General features: G+C 44.5%; 1 protein-coding gene, 1 long non-coding RNA gene and 1 pseudogene across 3 annotated transcripts in view; 2 read left to right on the top strand and 1 right to left on the bottom strand.

Moving 5' to 3' along the window:
- The window catches only part of LOC110259892, a 29,268-nt gene extending 26,470 nt beyond the window's left edge, over nt 1-2,798 (top strand). Inside the window, exons 3-4 of the long non-coding RNA XR_002342314.1 lie at nt 142-238; nt 2,668-2,798. This is a non-coding gene — a long non-coding RNA (uncharacterized LOC110259892). The remainder of the gene's footprint in view (nt 1-141; nt 239-2,667) is intronic.
- Nucleotides 479-17,839, bottom strand: part of PRKRIP1 (PRKR interacting protein 1 (IL11 inducible)) — a 37,386-nt gene continuing 20,025 nt past the window's right edge. The window contains exons 6-7 of one of the 2 annotated variants that reach the window (XR_002342313.1): nt 6,866-8,375; nt 479-6,048 (exon numbers count right to left, since the gene is read on the bottom strand). Coding sequence is in view for 1 of the 2 variants with exons in the window: in XM_005661936.3 (XP_005661993.1) it covers nt 8,266-8,375 (110 nt within the window). In the remaining variant the exon portion in view is untranslated. Of the gene's footprint in view, nt 8,376-17,839 lie in introns of both variants that reach the window. The other variant, XM_005661936.3, reaches the window with a different exon arrangement.
- LOC102167970 lies at nt 10,817-11,638 on the top strand (annotated as a pseudogene).

The raw sequence follows: 17,839 nt of genomic DNA, 5'->3' as shown, positions 1-17,839 counted from the left end.
TACAGTTGATTTACGATGTTCATTTCTGCTGTACAGCCAAGTGACTGCTGCATCCTCAGGGATACTAGTTGGATTCATTTTCCCTCTGCCACAATGAGAATGCCCACAAGATGCTGTTTTAATTGGCATCTTCTCTTCCAGGTGGAGGAATCCCTCAGCCATCCCGCACCACTGAGTGGTAAACTGGGAACCTCCCTGTGAAACCAAGGCTCACTGGTAGCCCTACCTGGAACGGCAGGTAGGAAATCTCGTGCTAGGGAACTGTGACTCGGAGCGGCCTCTGAGCACTGGGCTGCCTGCTTCTTATCTGTTTCTGCTAATACCTGGTGTATGAAAATAAGGGAAATCTGAGCTCCATTCCAACCTGTAGTCCCCTAGGGTGTATTTTTAAAAATTGGGAAATTTTCACCTATGCTTATATGAAAAGAAAGACATCTTTGTTATAATATCACATGGTCACAATATCATTTAGACTCTGGAGAAAGATGGCCAAGATAAAGCTCTTGACTTTTTTTTTTTTTTGCAAATGCGGGTAGAAAAATTTGCCTTGATTCAAAATTCTGGGAGGGAACAAAAGCATTCCTAAGGAAAAGGATGAAGTTATAACTCTTACTTCCTTGAAATGCGAACAGAGCTCACAGTGTCTGAGACTATGGTCTTAGCTTAACTGGTAGAATCTGAGACTGAGAGGAAAAGCAAAAAGGCTTTAAAACTCAAGTGAGGGGTTCCTGTCGCGGGTTAATGAACCTGACTAGTAACCATGAGGTTGCCGGTTTGATCCCTGGCCTCACTCAGTGGATAAAGGATCCGGTGTTGCCGTGAGCTGTGGTGTAGGTCGAAGACATGGCTCTGGCGTAGACCAGTGGCTACAGCTCCAATTCGACCCCTGGCCTGGGAACCTCCATATGCTGCGGGTGTGGCCCTAAAAAGACCAAAAAACAAAAAAACAAACAAAAAAAAATACCTCGCGTAAACTTATTCCAACTCTTCTTATAAATTAATGCATTTTGTATTTCTGATTTGTAACTGTTTCAAAATGAAGCTATGGAATCTGGTTCTGTCTTTAAAAATTTGTACATGAGCTGTATTTGACTGGCTTAATGGAAATTAAGTGCTTACATCAATTCTCAGGAATACAAATAGAAATTAACCCAAATGAATTTCATGTCATCTGGGGAATATTCAATATTCAACTAACTTTAATACTAGGTATTGTTTGATTTAATACTGACCTATCTTTAGAGTCATCTATATTAAGTATAATACTTAGGTTTACTGAAAATAAGTTTCCCTGTTGCAAAATTTGTCAGCAAGAACAGATTAATTTGGTATGATATTGACCTATAGATAAATGGAATAAATTATTTTGGGTGAACTCTTGAGTAATTCTTAGCTCTTCCAGATTTTTGCTAACTTGTATTTTTCCCAATTAAGTGAAATGAATGCTTAAATCATTTTTAAGTAAGAGGAAATACAGGAAAACTGATGGTTAAAACAAGTTTGTTTACCTACTTTAGTTTTGCTCCAATAAGAGGACAGTAAGTTGTGTCTTACGAATTAATGAACCCAAACATGACTTGTATTGAAGAAATTACGCCATGTTTTAGGTTATAAAATGTAAGTTTACTAATCAGAAAATGCTGGTATAACAAACATTTCACAATTGTTTGCCTCTTGGCTTTTGTTAGCAATTAGTTTTTTTGTTTATTTTGTTGACTGGTGAGGGTTTTTTTGGCTGCACCTGAGGCATGTGGAATTTCCCTGGCCACGGACTGACGCTGAACCCCAGCAGAGACAATGGTAACCCGTAACTGTCAGGTCACCAAGGAACTCCACGATTAAAACTGCCAAGGGTTAAAAACTGTGACAGGTAATTAAAAACTACTAGAGTCACGGGAACCCTTTGGTATATAAAGTCGCTGTATGTTGTCAGTAAGAAAGAATGACAGCTGGAGATTTCTGCTGAATGCTGGATGTGTGGTAGAGCTGGTTGCTTCTGGATGGGGAAAAGAACAAGGGACAGACTCCTAAGATTGCAGGAAGGTGTGGAAGAGGAAACTGGAGAAGGGTTTTGCTCCTGGTCAGAAGTGGCTAAGATTAGATGAAGTCAAATTTTGCCAGTAAAAGAAAGCTGCTACGAGACTGGAGGTTGGCTTTCAGCTGAGAGTTGTCTTGGACTTCTGAGCTGCTTTTAGTGAGATTCAGTTTCTTTTTAAAGTGATCTGTTGTAACTTTCTGTATTTGCCTTGGAAACCTTGTCACTTTGGTTAAGTGAATATTGTTTCACAATAACCTATGCTCCTACTTGAACCAAGTGTTTTTAAACTTTGTCTTTAAAACTTTTTACTGAAATACAATTTAGAATGTGTTTATTTCAGGTGTACAGCAGTGATTTATATAGATACCTCTAATATACATATTTTTCTTAGATTCTTTTCCATTATAGGTTATTATGAGGATAGTTCCCTATGCTATACAGAAGGTTCTTGTGATTATCTATTTTATGTCATAGTTTATATATTTTAATCCAATTTAATCTTCTAATTTATCCCTCATCTTTCCTTTTTAAAGGTAATCTTTAGTTTTCTGCATCTACTTGTTCTGTAAGTCCATTTGCATTTTTCTAGATTCCACATCTAAGTGATAACATCTTTCTTTCTTACACAGTGTAATCTCCATGTTGCTGCAAATGGCTTTGTTCTGGTTGAGCCGTATTGTGTGTAAATGCACCACACCTTTATCCAGGTCAGTGGACATTTAGGTCGTTTCCATGTCTTGGCTATTGCAAATAGTGCTGCTGTGAACACAGGGGTGCGTGCATTTTTTTTTTTTTTTTTTTTTTGGATTACTGGTTTCTCCAGAGAGATGCCCAGGAGTGGGATCAATGGATCACAGGGTAACCGTTTTTAGTTTTTTCGAGAACCTCCGTAATGTCTGCCATAGTGGCTGCAGGACTACATTCCCTTTCGAGGGCAGGGGGGTTCCCTTTCTCCACCCCGCCTCCAGCATTTCCTGTCTGCCTCCCTTTGGCTGCTGCCCATTCCGACCAGTGTGAGGTGATACCTCGTTGCAGTTCTGATGTACCTTTCTCTAAGCATCAGCAACGCTGAACATCTTTGCATGTGCTTTCTGGCTGTCAGTTGTCTTCTTTGGAGAAATGCCTATTTAGATCCTCCGCCCATTTATTTTTATTTTTATTTTTTATATTGAGGTGTTTAAATATTTTGGAAATTAACCTCCTGCTGGTCGTATCATTTGCAAATACTTTCTGCCATTCTGTAGGCTGTCTTTTCATAAAACTATTTTTGACAAACTTCAAATCAAATTCTAAATTGGGAGTTCCTGCTGTGGCACAGTGGGTTAGGATTCTGACTGAAGCATCTCAGGTTGCTGCAGAAGCACAGGTTGGATCCCCAGACTGGCACAGTGGGTTAAAGGATCTGGCATTGACTCAACTGCGGCTCAGATTCAATCTCTGACCCAGGAATTTCCATATGCATGGGTGTGGCACTAAACAAAAAAGTCCTAAGAGTTCTCTTGACCCTTAGCTAACACTGGGACTGTTCAAAGGGCCCCTGAGGCATCTCAGAGAAAGAAATAAGTGAACTAATTTGGGATTATTTGGTGTGTTACATTACCCGGGAAGCATTATCAAGTGCATAGTGATCAACTTCAGAGATAACATTTTATGCATAAATGTCATTAAGGCTTCTAGAAATTATACGAAGTTCCTAAAATTTGGATACGTCCTGGTATTATCAGTCATAGTTCTTGTCATCTTTAAAAGTTGTGTGTTACAGCCGCCTAGTTAAGCTTCTTTGTCAACTGCACTGTCATCAGTCTTCAACTGTGCTGTCTTGTCCTTCAATAGATGGTATTTCACTGGCGCTTTTGCAAAAAATGTTTCGTCTTTAAGGAGATTCATAGGAAGGACTTTTTTGACAAGTGCAAGAGTTTTGACAACTGCCAGATCATACTGCTGGACTGGGTGAGAAATTCTGATAGGAACCCTGATGGTTTCCTAAAACTGTTTAAGACCAAGGATTAGTTGCATAGAATTGAGTGAACTGATGAAAAGGGTTATAATTTTTACAGGTTCTGTCTGAACTATGACTGGCTTTTAATTCGTGCTTTTCTAGACATAAGAAAAACCCCTTTATAACAACTTGGTAAGTTATACCGTTGCAAGTGGAACTGCAACATTTATCTTTTCTCTTGACCTGATCCCTCCAGAAACTGGAAACTCAGAGGCCCAACAGCTGGATAAGGGAGCTCACCTCCTTAGAGGAGCAGGAATATCAAGATACTTTAGAGACCTGGAGAAGAGAGGAATTCTCTCGAATCCACAGCTATTGCAGGCAAAATCTGAGGGCAAGTCCTGGATATAACTTGCCTGGCCTTGAGAGGTCTTTTAAAAGTTCAATTTGATATTCCTTATGAAAAGTTCTAGCCCAGACAATTTAAAAGCTCCTATACCATCAATTACACTTATGTAACCAATCAGGCCAAGTTTATTGTAACCAGACTTATTTCTTTGCAAAGAAATTCGTCTTTATTTGGCTAGCTTTGGTAGAAATGAGTAATTGAGTGTGTGTTTTGATAATATACCTTTGTGGATACTAACGTTTTGTATTATCTATATACAAGATAACCCCTTGCTGCTATATTATAAAGCTTACTTACGTTATTAGAGGAATAGTCTAAGCTTTTTTCTGAAGCTGATCACGGTACTCTCTGGATGAAGACAAGATGTCCCATGATCCACAACCAGGACATTATACGTACTGGAAAAGATGGCACTCTCTCCAAACTCAGTGAAAGGACCCTTAGCAGGTATTCTTCAGTAGCTCATGCACGGTGAAACTGTAAGAAGTTGACTCTTAAATAACTCCTGCACTGTACTGGTCTAGAGAAAGGACTGCTGACCTCAAACAACAGCAACAGAGGATGAGAAGAAGACAACAGCAGTGGCAGACAGCTGACCCAAGAAATCTGAACCAGGTCTGTAAGATCCATCCTAATTCAGCTGAACTGTGCTCCGTTTGTCTGTATCAAAATAGGAAGTTATTGTTCTATTTCTAATCATGCTTTTGACTGCAAAATTCAGCACAGAAAGAACATTTTCTCTAGTGAGGAGGAACACGCGTCACTGCTTGCCTGACATGTCTGCTGAACAGCAGCTGTACACTGTGTGGGGGACAGTGCTTCCCCGTTAGCACAGCTCTGATGCGTCTCCCCCACGGGGACGGCGAGGCAGAGACACAGAAACAAAGTGGAGGCCTGGAACCAAGGGACCGCTGGATGCAGGGCGGGCAGTGCCACCCTGATCAATGCTTTCTACAGGAGGATGTGCAAAGGGAATGTGAGAGCGGAAACCTGCATACACTGAGGGATGGAGAAGTCATTCTGCCTTACGGAGGCCGTTCTAGTTTATCCCACGTATGTGGTACATCCCCTTTAAGCATTCAAGAATGCACTTAGAAAAGTCCAAATGAAGTGAACTGCGGCTCCGTCACCCACAATGCCATCTGGGTGGCCATTATGGACACGGTTGCAGACGTGGCCCTACATTACCGAGAACCTGAACTGTCTAAACTGTATTGGACTCAAGGACACCCCCAGCCATTCTCAAAGCAATGGTAGCAGCCGCAAACCTGACGGTCTCAAGGTGTCCTCTTATAGCTATGAAACCTTGCTCTGTAGAAAAAATAACCAACGAGACAGCTCCAGCAGTAGCCTCCCAGAAGGCACTAGCTTCTTCCGTCAGAATGGTACTGGTTAATAAAATTGCTTTAAATTAAATTATATTTTGACAACCACCACCACAGGACGGGTAGGGGCCGGCAGCTCCTGTTAGGTATACATCAATGCCTCTGGAGAACCGGAAGCTCAGAACTGAAGGGGCTGCGTGGCTGCGGAGTGTACAGACCGAGAGGACCCACTCCAAACCTTACGTTCCTGGTTGGCATCTGGCATGGGAAGAGGGTGCATTTTGATCATTATCTTCACTGTAATCTGTCTACTAATTTTCAAATGTTTGTCCAGGTGCTGTGACAAAGCAAAGAGAAAGGTAGTTTTCATATTACAAAGCAACTCGAGAATTCTTTCAAGTGAACGTCGGTGGCTCCTCGAATCCTGAACAAGCGACCTTGCCCTCAGTCAGCAGGAAGTAGCCCGAGCAGTCCCTTGCCCGTTCCCCTCAGGACTGTGGCGTATTAAAGAGGGGACTGAAAGCGAGCAGGATCCTACAGGCCTTCCTAGAGGCAGACACCGCCACCTCCACCAAGTCCCCTGTTTGTAGAAAACCTCTGGCCGTAAAACCAAGTCAAGGACCTTTAGTTCCTCCTCAAGGGCTGTAGATCATATCAGCAAAACAATTCAAGGGTGGGGCTATTGCACGTGGACCACCAGCACAGAGATCCCAGACTGGCTGGAACCCGAAGGCCGACGGCTGAGCTTCCTGAACCAGTACCCAGTTACTCACCATCCACCAGTCGGAAGTGCAGCTGAGCTGATCACCACCCTGTGACCCTCGCCCTCCCCGTCTTTAAAAGCCTTTCCCTGAAAGCCAGCAGGGAGTGTGGGTCTTTTGAGCACCAGCTGCCCCTTCTCCAGGCCTGACCCCCTGCAATAAACTGTACGTTAGGTCACCGCAGTCACCTGGCTCTGTTGGGCATGCTGGGCAAGCAGATGCAAGCTTCTGCTTGATCACAGAGAGAGTCCATCCATCTAAGGTACTGCTCACCCCTTAACCCAAACTGCGGGAGGATAGTCGCTCCTTGAACACCCCCCTCAGACATGGAGTAAAGGTGAAAACACAAACATCCAGTCTGGCACCCTCCCATTTGTCTAGCCGTTCACCCACCTGTCCAGCATCCACATGCTGTGGTGTCTCGTCCAGATCTTGGCACAGGGCCGAGGCAGGAAGTGACTTGCCCAGAGTTCCCCGTCTCATCGGAGGCAGTGTCGGAACTGAAACCCAGAGCTACAGCCTCCAGCGGGAGGGAATGCCCCCAGGATCCGGGCTGCAGACTCAAAGCAGGACTTAGGACACACTTTGGGGGAATCCAACGGTTCAAAGACAGGAGCACACAAAGCTGGCCCGCCAGTCCCTGAGGAAAGAGAAACACGGCTTCTAAAAGGTAGAGCCAGGGCATGCGCTAATTTATGAGGAATGACTTTCCATTTCGGCTTCCTAGGAAAGAAAAATTCCTGTTGACTTGAGCTGCGGAAACCCAGACGTTATCACAGATGTCACATGGCTCAGGGTGGGGTCCGGGAAATCAAGAAAAGATGTATCTTTCAGTTTCCCTTCACTCAAAACCACTATTTCCTTAATTCTCTGTAACTCCATAAAAGGCACAAAATAGCCTTAGAAACTTGGGAGATAGCAAAAAAAAAAAAAAAAAAAAAAGAGCAAAGGCTCTACTTAGAAACCGTCTATTCCTCCTGCTGGCTGAAAGGCTGTCCACATAAGCTCCCGATTTCTGCTGCGCTCCCCTCTTACCTCGGGATGAAGATGCAGCTGGTGGCCGCTGCATCCGCCTCCCCTGCAGTGCAGCTAGGATCCCCCAGGCCACCCGCTCCGCTCTGGTCCGGCCCTGCCGGGCCTCTCTACCTGCTGCTTTCCGTGTCTCCAGAGGTTTCCCCAAGCTCTTTGCACACATCCAGGTCCTCCGTTCTGCTGAGGCCCTGGTTAAGTCCCACGTCTCCCGCTGCAGGGCACCCTCGGCTGAAGGAAAGGGCGGTCACGCACCCTGCAGTGTGCGTTGGCACCAGGGCCTAGGCCATCTCCTTCACCAAGTCTGAGAAACAGGCCCTCCTTTGTCATCCCCCAGCCTTCTCTACTGCTTCTGTCATCAGCATTTCACAGGTCTCAACAAAACCTGAAGTTTTTCTGTTTTTTACTAAAACATTCCTTTCACAGAAACCAGCCCCAAACTCATCACTGTTCAGTTACATGAGAACAGGCACTGGAAGAACAGGCAAGACAGCTTCCCCTTTAGCGGAAACGTCTGTGACCCCGGCCGGGCCCTTGGCAGTGTCAGGAGACAGTCCTCTCTCCCACGGGCCGGGCCGAGTCCTGCCGAGTCCTGCGGACAGGGGACGACGAGCCCTGGGGGTGGGGGCCTACTTGCTTCTGCAAGCACGGCTTTGGGAGGGAAAGTGAGCTGCAAACAGAGGCTCCCTTCCCCTCGGGGCCCGTGGAGGATGATTTTCTGAGGTCCTGGTCACAGGCCTCAACAGCTGCTGCAGACAACATCCTCATCGCCCCATGATGAAGCTGGGCTCGGCCGCTGCCGCCTCCTCCTCCTCCTCCGTTCCAGATGCCTCCTCTGAGCTACTGGACAGCTGCTCCTGGGACTGACTGGATCCTGTAACCACAGGACATTTCGATTAGAGATCTACACATTCCCTCAGAGAATCAAGGGGGTGCTTTAAGAAAGGACTGCAGAGGGAGTTCCCATCGTGGCTCAGTGGTTAACAAACCCAACTAGTATCCATGAGGACGCAGGTTCAATCCTTGGCCTTGCTCAGGGGATGGGGGACCTGGCGTTGCCATGAGCTGTGCTGTAGGTTGCAGACGTGGCTTGGCTCCTTGTTGCTAGGGTTGTGGCATAGGCCGGCACCTGCAGCTCCGATTCGACCCCTAGCCTGGGAACCTTCATATGCTGCAGGTGCGGCCCTAAAAGGACAATAGACAAAAAAAAAAAAAAAAAAAAAAAAAGGATTGCTGAGGAGAACGCAGGAACCAGTCATTCCTGGACTTTACAGTGAGAAGCCCGAGAGTTCTCAGGTCCATTTAGTCCTGGGTATAAAGGGCCAGGCACAGAACTGACAGACCGCTGCTGGGGGGTGGACCTCTTCCTTACAAAAAGGTCCAGCACATATGAGATTCTGATGCCCCAGAAATCAGGCCTCACCACTTTCTCTAAGTACCCCCCCAAGCCTGTCACTTTGGCAGGTGATGTCCTCAGCAGCCCCTTAGCATTTAACGTCAGGCTGAAAACACCCCTGCTGCCATCTCACCCCAGTGTGTGAGAGGATTTTCAAAACCACAGCAGAGGGTTCTGCCCACAACAAATATGCCAGCCACCCGGCTCTTCCCACAGCCCCAGAAACCCTCTCTCTGACGCTCCATGTGCAGCTCTGAGTCCCGTGTGCTGGTACCCACAGTGCAGCTGGGCTGGCCTAAAGCAGAGCACAAAGACAGCTTGTTCCCAACTCCCCCTCCCCTCGTCTTGGGAGCAGGGCAGTGGGCAAGAGTTGGAAGGAGGCAGAGCCGAGCCCAGAGGCGGCCCACAGTCCTCCTTGGGCGGCCACGTGCAGACACAGCCAGCCTCCTCCTGCAGTCACGTAGGAACTCACTCCAGCACTCCCGAGCCCCCCCGTCGCCAAAAAGCTTCAAGATGGGAGGCGGGGGAGGGGGGGGAAGGACATCTAAAATTCACCCTCACCACCTCGTACGGGACACTAAAGAGCAAACATGGCAAGGGGTTGAAATCGTCTCTAGGATTTCGTTAATGTAGGATTTTCCTCCTTTCTCAATCTCCTGTCAACAAAAAGTTCTGAAAGTACAAATGGTGAGCATCTTCTACCAGCTAAGATTTGAGTGCTGGTAGACCCCTGTGTGCCAGGCGCTGTGCTAGGCCTGTGCATACACTTAGTGTCTTGTTTAATTCCAACAACAGCCTCTGAGATGAGGATCCCGACTCTGTATCCATTTCACAGATGAGGAGGGAAGCTCAGAGAGCTTAAGTAATTTGTTCATCAAGGTCTCATAATCAGTAAAAACCTAGACCATCTGACTTTTAAGCCTCTGCCTACATTGTCTGTGGAAAGGCAGTGCGTGAGCAAACTGAGGCAAAAGAAAAATGAGCTGGAAAAAAAATGAGATGAACATTCTGAATGGATAAGCAAAACTGGTCTACCCACACTGTGCAACGACTCAGCCTTAAAAAGGAAGGAAATTCTGACCCAGGCTATGACACACAGATGACCCCTGACAACGTTATACTGAGTGAACTTGATTCCTCTTACAGGACATAGTCAGAGTCATCAAATCAGACAGAAAGTAGAAGGGCAGTGGCAGAAGCCAGGAATGCGGAACTGCTGTTTAGCAGGTATAGTTTTCACTTTACAAGATGGAAAGTTATGGGAACGGATGGTGATAACAGCTGCACAACAATATGAATGTATTTAGTACCACTGAACTACACGCTTAAATGTGGTTAAGATAAGTTTTCTGTTACGTGTATTTCACCAACACTTAAGAAATGGGAAATAAAATGACTACATGGAGACTAAACAACATGCTACTAAAAAACCAATGAGTCAACAAGGGAATCAGGAGTTCCCGTTGTGGCTCAGTGGTTAATGAATCCGACTAGGAACCATGAGGTTGCCGGTTTGATCCCTGGCTTTGCTCAGTGGGTTAGGATCCGGTGCTGCTGTGAGCTGTGGTGTAGGTCGCAAACATGGCTCGGATCCAGCATTGCTGTAGCTCTGGTGCAGCTGGCGGCTACAGCGCCGATTAGACCCCTAGCCTAAGAACCTCCATATGCTGCGGGTACGGCTCTAGAAAAGACCCCCCCACCCAAAAAAAGGACAAACCTCTGGCCAGGCTCTCCAAGAAGAGAGAGAGCAAACCCAGGTAAACTAGTAGATGAAAAAGGAGAAATCTCAATTGATAACACAAATACAAAAAACCATGAGAATACCATGAACAATTATATGCCAACAAATTTGACAACCTAGAAAAACTGAAAACTTTCTAGAACCATGCAGCCCACCAAAACTGAATCAAAAAGAAACAGATGATCTGAACAGACCAATCACTATAAGTGAAATAAAATATATAATTTTACAACTCTGTACAAACAAAAGTCCAGGACCAGATGGCTTAACAGGCAAATTCTACCAAACATACAAAGAAAACTTACACTGATCCTTTTCAAACTTTTACAAAAGACTGAGGAGGAAGGAACACTCCCAAAGACATATTACCCTAACACGAAAACCAAAGATACCACCAAAACAAAGGTGTATAGGCCAGCGAGCATGGCGGCGTCGAAGGTGAAGCAGGACATGCTCCCGCCCGGGGACCCTATCGACTACAAGCCGAAGCTCCCACGTTGAGGACTGTCGGGCTATGCATGTTTGCTGTGGGCATCGGGACCTTGCTCTTCGGATAACCGAGCACGATGAAGTGGAACCGTGAGTGCAGGCGCCTGCAGATTGAGGACACTGAGGCCTCTGTTTCAGGCAGAGAAGGACCGGAGAATTCTCCAGACGCTTCGGGAGAACTTGGAGGAGGCGGCAATCATCCTGAAGGATGTGCCGACAGGAAGGTGGGCGAGTCTGTGTTCCACACAACGCACTGGGTCACCCCAATGATGGGTGAGCTCTATGGCTGCACACCAATGAGGAGATTCTCAATGCAACCTATGGCTTCATATGGTACACGCAGGAGCCCGCCCGCTTCAGGACAGCAGACCCCACCCCCCTCCCCACTGGAGAGAATAAACACTCTGGATATGGGCCAAAAAAAAAAAAAAAAAAGATCAGGTGGGATTCATCTCAAGTTCATTTTCAAGGATGGTTCAACACATGGAAATCAATGTATACACCACGTTAACAAAAGAAAAGTAAAAAAAGAAAAAGCATCTGAAAAATTCAACATCCATTCATAATAAAAACACTTCTAAAGGTGGGTATAGAAGGAACACATCTCAACATAGTAAAGGCCATTTATGACAAACCCACCACCAATATAATACTAAATAGAAAAAAGCTGTAAGCCTTCCTGCTAAAATCTGGAATAAGACAAGGATGCCCAATCTTACCACTTCTATTCAACATAATATTAGAAGTCCTAGCCACAGCAATCAGAAACGAAAAAGAAATAAAAGGTATCCAAATTGGAAGGTAAAAGGTAAAACTGTCATCACATGCAGATATGATACTATATATAGAAAATGCTAAGGACTCCACACAAAAACTACTAGGCCTGATAAATTCAGCAAAGTAGCAAGATATAAGATGAACATTCAGAAATTGGTTGCATTTCTGTATACTAACAATGAAATAGCAGAAAAGAAATGTAAAAAATAACTTTTAGGGAGTTCCCTTCATGGCTCAGTGGTTAATGAACCCAACTAGGATCCATGAGGATGCAGGTTCGATCTCTGGTCTCACTCAGTAGGTTAAGGATCTGGCATTGCCTTGAGCTGTGGTATAGGTTGCAGATGCAGCTCAGATCCCAAGTGGCTGTGGCTGTGATGTAGGCTGGCAGCTGTAGCTCTGATTCAACCCCTAGCCTAGGAACTTCCATATGCCTCAAATGCACCCCTAAAAAGCAAAAAAAAAAAAAAAAGCAAACAAACAAAACAAACCCAAAAAACAAAACAAACTTTTAAAATCACATAAAAAAATACCTAGGAATAAACCTGACCAAAGAGATGAAAGACTAGAAATGTTAATATGGGAAATTAAAGAGGATTCAAAGAAATGGAAAGATAGCCCCTGTTCTTGGATTGGAAAAATTAATATTGTAAAAATGGCCATATTACCCAAAGCAATCTACAGATTTAATGTGATCCCTATTAAATTACCCATGACATTTTCCACAGAACTAGAACAAATAATCTAAAAATTTATATGGAACTATAGCTGCACGTAAATCAATGAAATTAGAACACGCCCTCACACTATGCACAAAAGTAAACTAAAAATGGCTTAAAGATTTAAACCTAAGACTTAATACCATAAAACTCCTCAAGAAGAACATAGGCCAAACACAGTCTGACATAAATTGTACAAATGCTTTATTTTTATTAGGTCTACCAAGGCAATAGAAATAAAAACGAAATAAACAAATGGGACCTAATCGAACTTACAAGCTTTTGCACAGCAAAAGAAACCATAAAAAGAAACCTGAAAAGACAACCTAGGAATGGGAGAAAACATCTACAAATGATGCCACCGACAAGGGCCTAATTTGCAAAATATACAAACAACTCATAAAACTTAACAATAAAAAACTCCCAAACAATCCAATCAAAAAATGGGCAGAAGACCTAAATAGACATTTCTCCAAAGACGACACAGATGGCCAGTAGGCACATGATACAATGTTCAACATAACTACTTATTAGAGAAATGCAAATCAAAACTACAAAGAGGTACCACTTCACACTGGTCAGAATGGCCATCATTAATAAATCCACAAATAACAATGCTGGAGAGGGTATGAAGAAAAGGATATCTTCCTACATTATTGGTGGGAATGTAAGTTGGTACAACCACTATTCAGAAAACTAAAAATAGAATTACCAATATGATCCAGCAATCCCACACCTGAGAATATACCCAGACAAAACTATTTTTCAAAAATACACATGCATCCACATCTTCTCACAATAGCTAAGACTTGGAAACAACTCAATGTCCACCAGATGAACAGACAAAGATGGTATGGTACATATACACAACGGAATACTACTCAGCTACACACAAAAATGAAATAATGCCATTTGCAGCAACATGGATGGACCTAGAGATTATCACACTAAGTGAAGTCAGAGAAAGACAAATTCCATTATGATACACTTACATGTGGAATCTAAAATATGGCACGAATGAACCTATTTATAAAACATAACAGACTCACAGACATAGAGAATGGACTTGTGGTTGCCAAGGGAGAGGGATGGACTGGGAGTTTGGGGTTAGTAGATGCAAACTATTTCATTTAAAATAGATAAACAACAAGGTCCTACTGTAGAGCACAGGGAACTACATACAATCTCCTGGGATGGACCATGATGGAAAAGAATATAAAAAAGAATGTATATGTTTAACTGAGTCACTGTCACAGCATAAATTGGCACAATGCTGTGTATCAACTATAATTTTAAAAAATTGAAAAAGAAAACATGATGATACTGAGAGAATGAGTGAAAAATCTGAGATGGATGAAAAACATATCTGCGCTCCCTGGACTCCCAAGGCAGTACTCCCCGAAAAGGATATTTCTATGGCACGTGGGGCAACTGGTCCAAGGCCGTGGGCACTCAGTATCCACCCCAAAGGTGAGGGGATTGGGTCTCTGCCAGGTGTAGTCCATTCTCCATATACCAACCAGCCTGGAGCTCTGCTCTAGAACCTGGGCTCCAAGGCCAAAACCACTGGTTATTTCTATTTTGTTCCAGAACTAAGTCATACTCTATCAGCCTCAAGCCTCTCTAGGAACCACCATCCATATCCACCCACACATATCTGAAGACAGCAGGAAGAGAGCATAGGATCTGATCTTCAATTCTGATCTTAAACAGTAAAATACTCCTTAACCTGGATGTTTGTGGAAGGGGGTTCTGGATGCCTGAAATGCTGATTAACAGAGGAGGGTCAGAGCACTCCTTGTAGCTGACAGGCTCCTGAAAACACAATCCCCATTTAAGAGTAAACACAATCAGTTCCTGTGTGTAGGAGACAGGCTGTTGGGGCCCAGAAGCACCACTCTCCAAGAGGAGAGACCTAGGAATTCGGTGCACGTTCAAGTCATTTGGCAATTCAACAAAATTACTGCATTTTCCAATAAAAATAAACAGCAGTCTTAAAGAAACAGCTGATTCTAGGTTAGGGGCAGGAAACATACAAGATAAGTCTGGACTATCTTGCAGTACTGGGAAGTAAGGAAGTGCTGTTAGGAAAAAAAACCCAAATCCCACAATGATGGGAGTATGTAAAAGGGACACAAGGGCCAAACACAAGAGCTCCCAGTGGCCAAAGCTGGAACAACCTGAGCAAGGAAATACGGTACTGGATTAAACCCAAAGTACAAAATAAACATCCCAGAGTCCATACTGATATAAAGAAATACGGGATGTAAATCAACTATAACAAAAAAATATATTTGAAAAGAAAAATCAGGGAGAGTCGACAGATCTGTGCACAAGAATTTCAGATACCTTATGTAGGTACTCTGCCCTCCCGGAGGGGGTGCATAACCCCCCAATCTTTAAGCGGGGAGAAAAGCTAACTTTGCAGCAGAGAATCCTGATGGGCACTGGCTGAGCCGGTGATCAAGGGCAACGTCAACCGTGACAAGTCATCCTGACAAGCATCCAGCCCGGACCTAAGAATGGTACTTTATCTCTGCAGTCTCCTCCCCAAAAGAACTAACTCCAGTCCAATCATGAGAAGAACAGCAGACAAATCCCAACCGAGGGACATTCTACAGAAACACTTGACCTTCAAAACTCTCAAGTCATCAAAACAGAGACCGAAAAACTGTCAGAGCTAACAGGAGCCTAAAGATACATGCTGATTAAATGTAATGTGATATCCTAGATGCGATTCTGGAACAAAAAAAAAGCATGAGGTAAAAATTAAGGATAGTCTCAGCTACTATGTGTATCACTATAAGTTCATTAATTGTGACAAATGAACCACATTAACTGAAGATGTTAACAGCAGGAGAAACTGTATAAAGGGATTCTTTGTACTTTATTATCTTCACGGTGTTTCTGTAAATCTAAAACCATTCTCAAAACAAAGTTTTTTTAATTAAAAACAAAAAAAAAGACATTGCCTACCCTCATGGAACTGAGATTGCAACTGAAGAGATGGGCATATTATGTGACTTGGCAGATTCTATGACCAAGTATGTGCAAAACCCTCCAGGAGCAAGGTGGAGGTCGGGAGGTCAGGAAAGGCGTTACAAAGAGAGGAAGGTGCAAGATGAGGAGAAGCTTTCCAGGCGATGGGGAGTCAGGAGTCAGGCAGCATGAAAAAGAAAAGAGCGGAGTTCCCGTCATGGCGCAGCAGAAATGAATTCGGACTAGGAACCATGAGGTTTTGGGTTCAATCCCTGGCCTCGATCAGTGGGTTAAGGATCTGGCATTGCCATGAGCTGTGGTGTAGGCTGCAGATGTGGCTCAAATCCTGTGTGGCTGTGGCATAGGCCGGTGGCAACAGCTCCGATTAGACCCCTAGCCTGGGGACCTCCATATGCCACAGGTGTGGCCCTAAAGAGACCACATTAAAAAAAAAAAAGGAAAAGAGCACAGAGGCCTGAGCTCCTGCAGAGGCAGAAGAACACAAGCGTAAGCTTGGTAAGAGCAGAGGCCACTTGGAAGGGAGTGACCAGACAAAAACGGTGGAGAGACCTGAAAGGGCTGCTGACTAGGTTTCAAGCAAGATCACCTTGTAGGTAAGCACAAGGCCAGTGGAGACACTGAGATCAAATGCCAGCCTGTCACTCACTCCCCCTAGTGCTGCAGGTGCCGTTACCTTATGGTCCCTAAGGTCCCTCATGGTAAAAGGGGGAGAACATCAGAGCCTATGACAGAGCCACTGTGAAGACGATATGGGCTAATACCTGCAAAGCACTCAGAACTGAGGCTACATAATCAATGTTCAGTAAGTGCTAAGTATTATTAATATGCAAGTAGAACAAATGACAATCCAACCCACATTTATTTATTTATTTATTTATTTATCTATCTATCTTTTTAGGTTGCACCTGAGGCATATGGAAGTTCCCAGGCTAGGGGTTGAATTGAAGCTGCAGCTACAGGCCTACACCACAGCACAGCCACGCTGGATCTGAGCCATCTCTGCAACCTCTGCTGCAGCTTGTGGCAAAGCCAGATCCTTAACCCACAGAGCGAGGCAAAGGATCAAATCTGCATCCACAGGGATACTAAACCCTCTGAACCACAATGGGAACTCCTCCAAACTACATTTTAAAGAGAGTTCTGGGGAGTTCCCATCATCACTCAGCGGTTAACGAATCTGACTAGCATCTGTGAGGATGCAGGTTCGATCCCTGGCCCTGCTCAGCAGGTTAAGGATCCGGCATTGTGGTGAGCTGTGGTGTAGGTTGCAGATGCGGCTCGGATCCCACACTGCTGTAGCTGTGGTGTAGACTAGCAGATGTAGCTCCCATTCGACCCCTAGCCTGGGAACTTCCATATGCCGTAGGTGCAGCCCTTTAAAAAAAAAAAAAAAAAAAAGAGCTCTGGGAGTTCCCATTGTGGCTCAGGGGTAATGAACCCGACTAGTATCCATGAGGACACGAGTTCAATCCCTAGCTCTACACAGTGGGTTAAGGATCCGGTGTTGCTGTGAGCTGTGGTGTAGGTGACAGATGTGGCTTGGATCTTACATGGCTGTGGCGCAGGCTGGCAGTTGCAACTCTGATTAGACCCCTAGCCTGGGAACTTCCATATGCTGTGGGTGCGGCCCCTCCAAAAAAACCAAAGCTCTGGAGGCTGTACAAGGTGGGTGGTGTGGGGGTTGGGGTGGGAAGAGAGTGGAGGCTGCTAGCAGAGTCCTGCCAGATCTGGATGTGTAATTTTCTAAGGTTTTTACTAAGGCCTCAGGAAGAGCTTGACTTGCTCCGATGTCGCATTTTTCTCCATGCGGAGGAATAATTTTTAAAGCCAGTGCTGGCAAGGACATGGCAAAGTGTGCAGCATGGCACATTGCTGATGGCAGCAGAAACGGGTACCACTCTTTTGGAAAGAAGCTGGTGCTACATTTCAAGAGCCATGATCTCTTTTTATTCTCTGTGATCTAGTTAATTCCCACTGCTGGAAATGTATCTTAAGGAAATGACCCAGAAAGGGGGAAGGGAGACGTATATAAATTCACTAAACTATCTTCTGAAGAAGATAAAAACTGGAATCAATCTAATGTCTAACAGAAGGGAAAGGGGTAGGTATATCACGGCATGTCCACGGCTGGACACTATCACTTGCTAAAACTGTTCATACACTACAACTATAAACACACACAAATGACATGTGCATTTGGAAAGATTAAAAGAAAA

This window comes from Sus scrofa, chromosome 3 (genome assembly GCF_000003025.6).
Source record: "Sus scrofa isolate TJ Tabasco breed Duroc chromosome 3, Sscrofa11.1, whole genome shotgun sequence".
Lineage (NCBI taxonomy): Eukaryota > Metazoa > Chordata > Mammalia > Artiodactyla > Suidae > Sus > Sus scrofa.
This window is presented reverse-complemented; position numbering and strand designations above follow the sequence as displayed.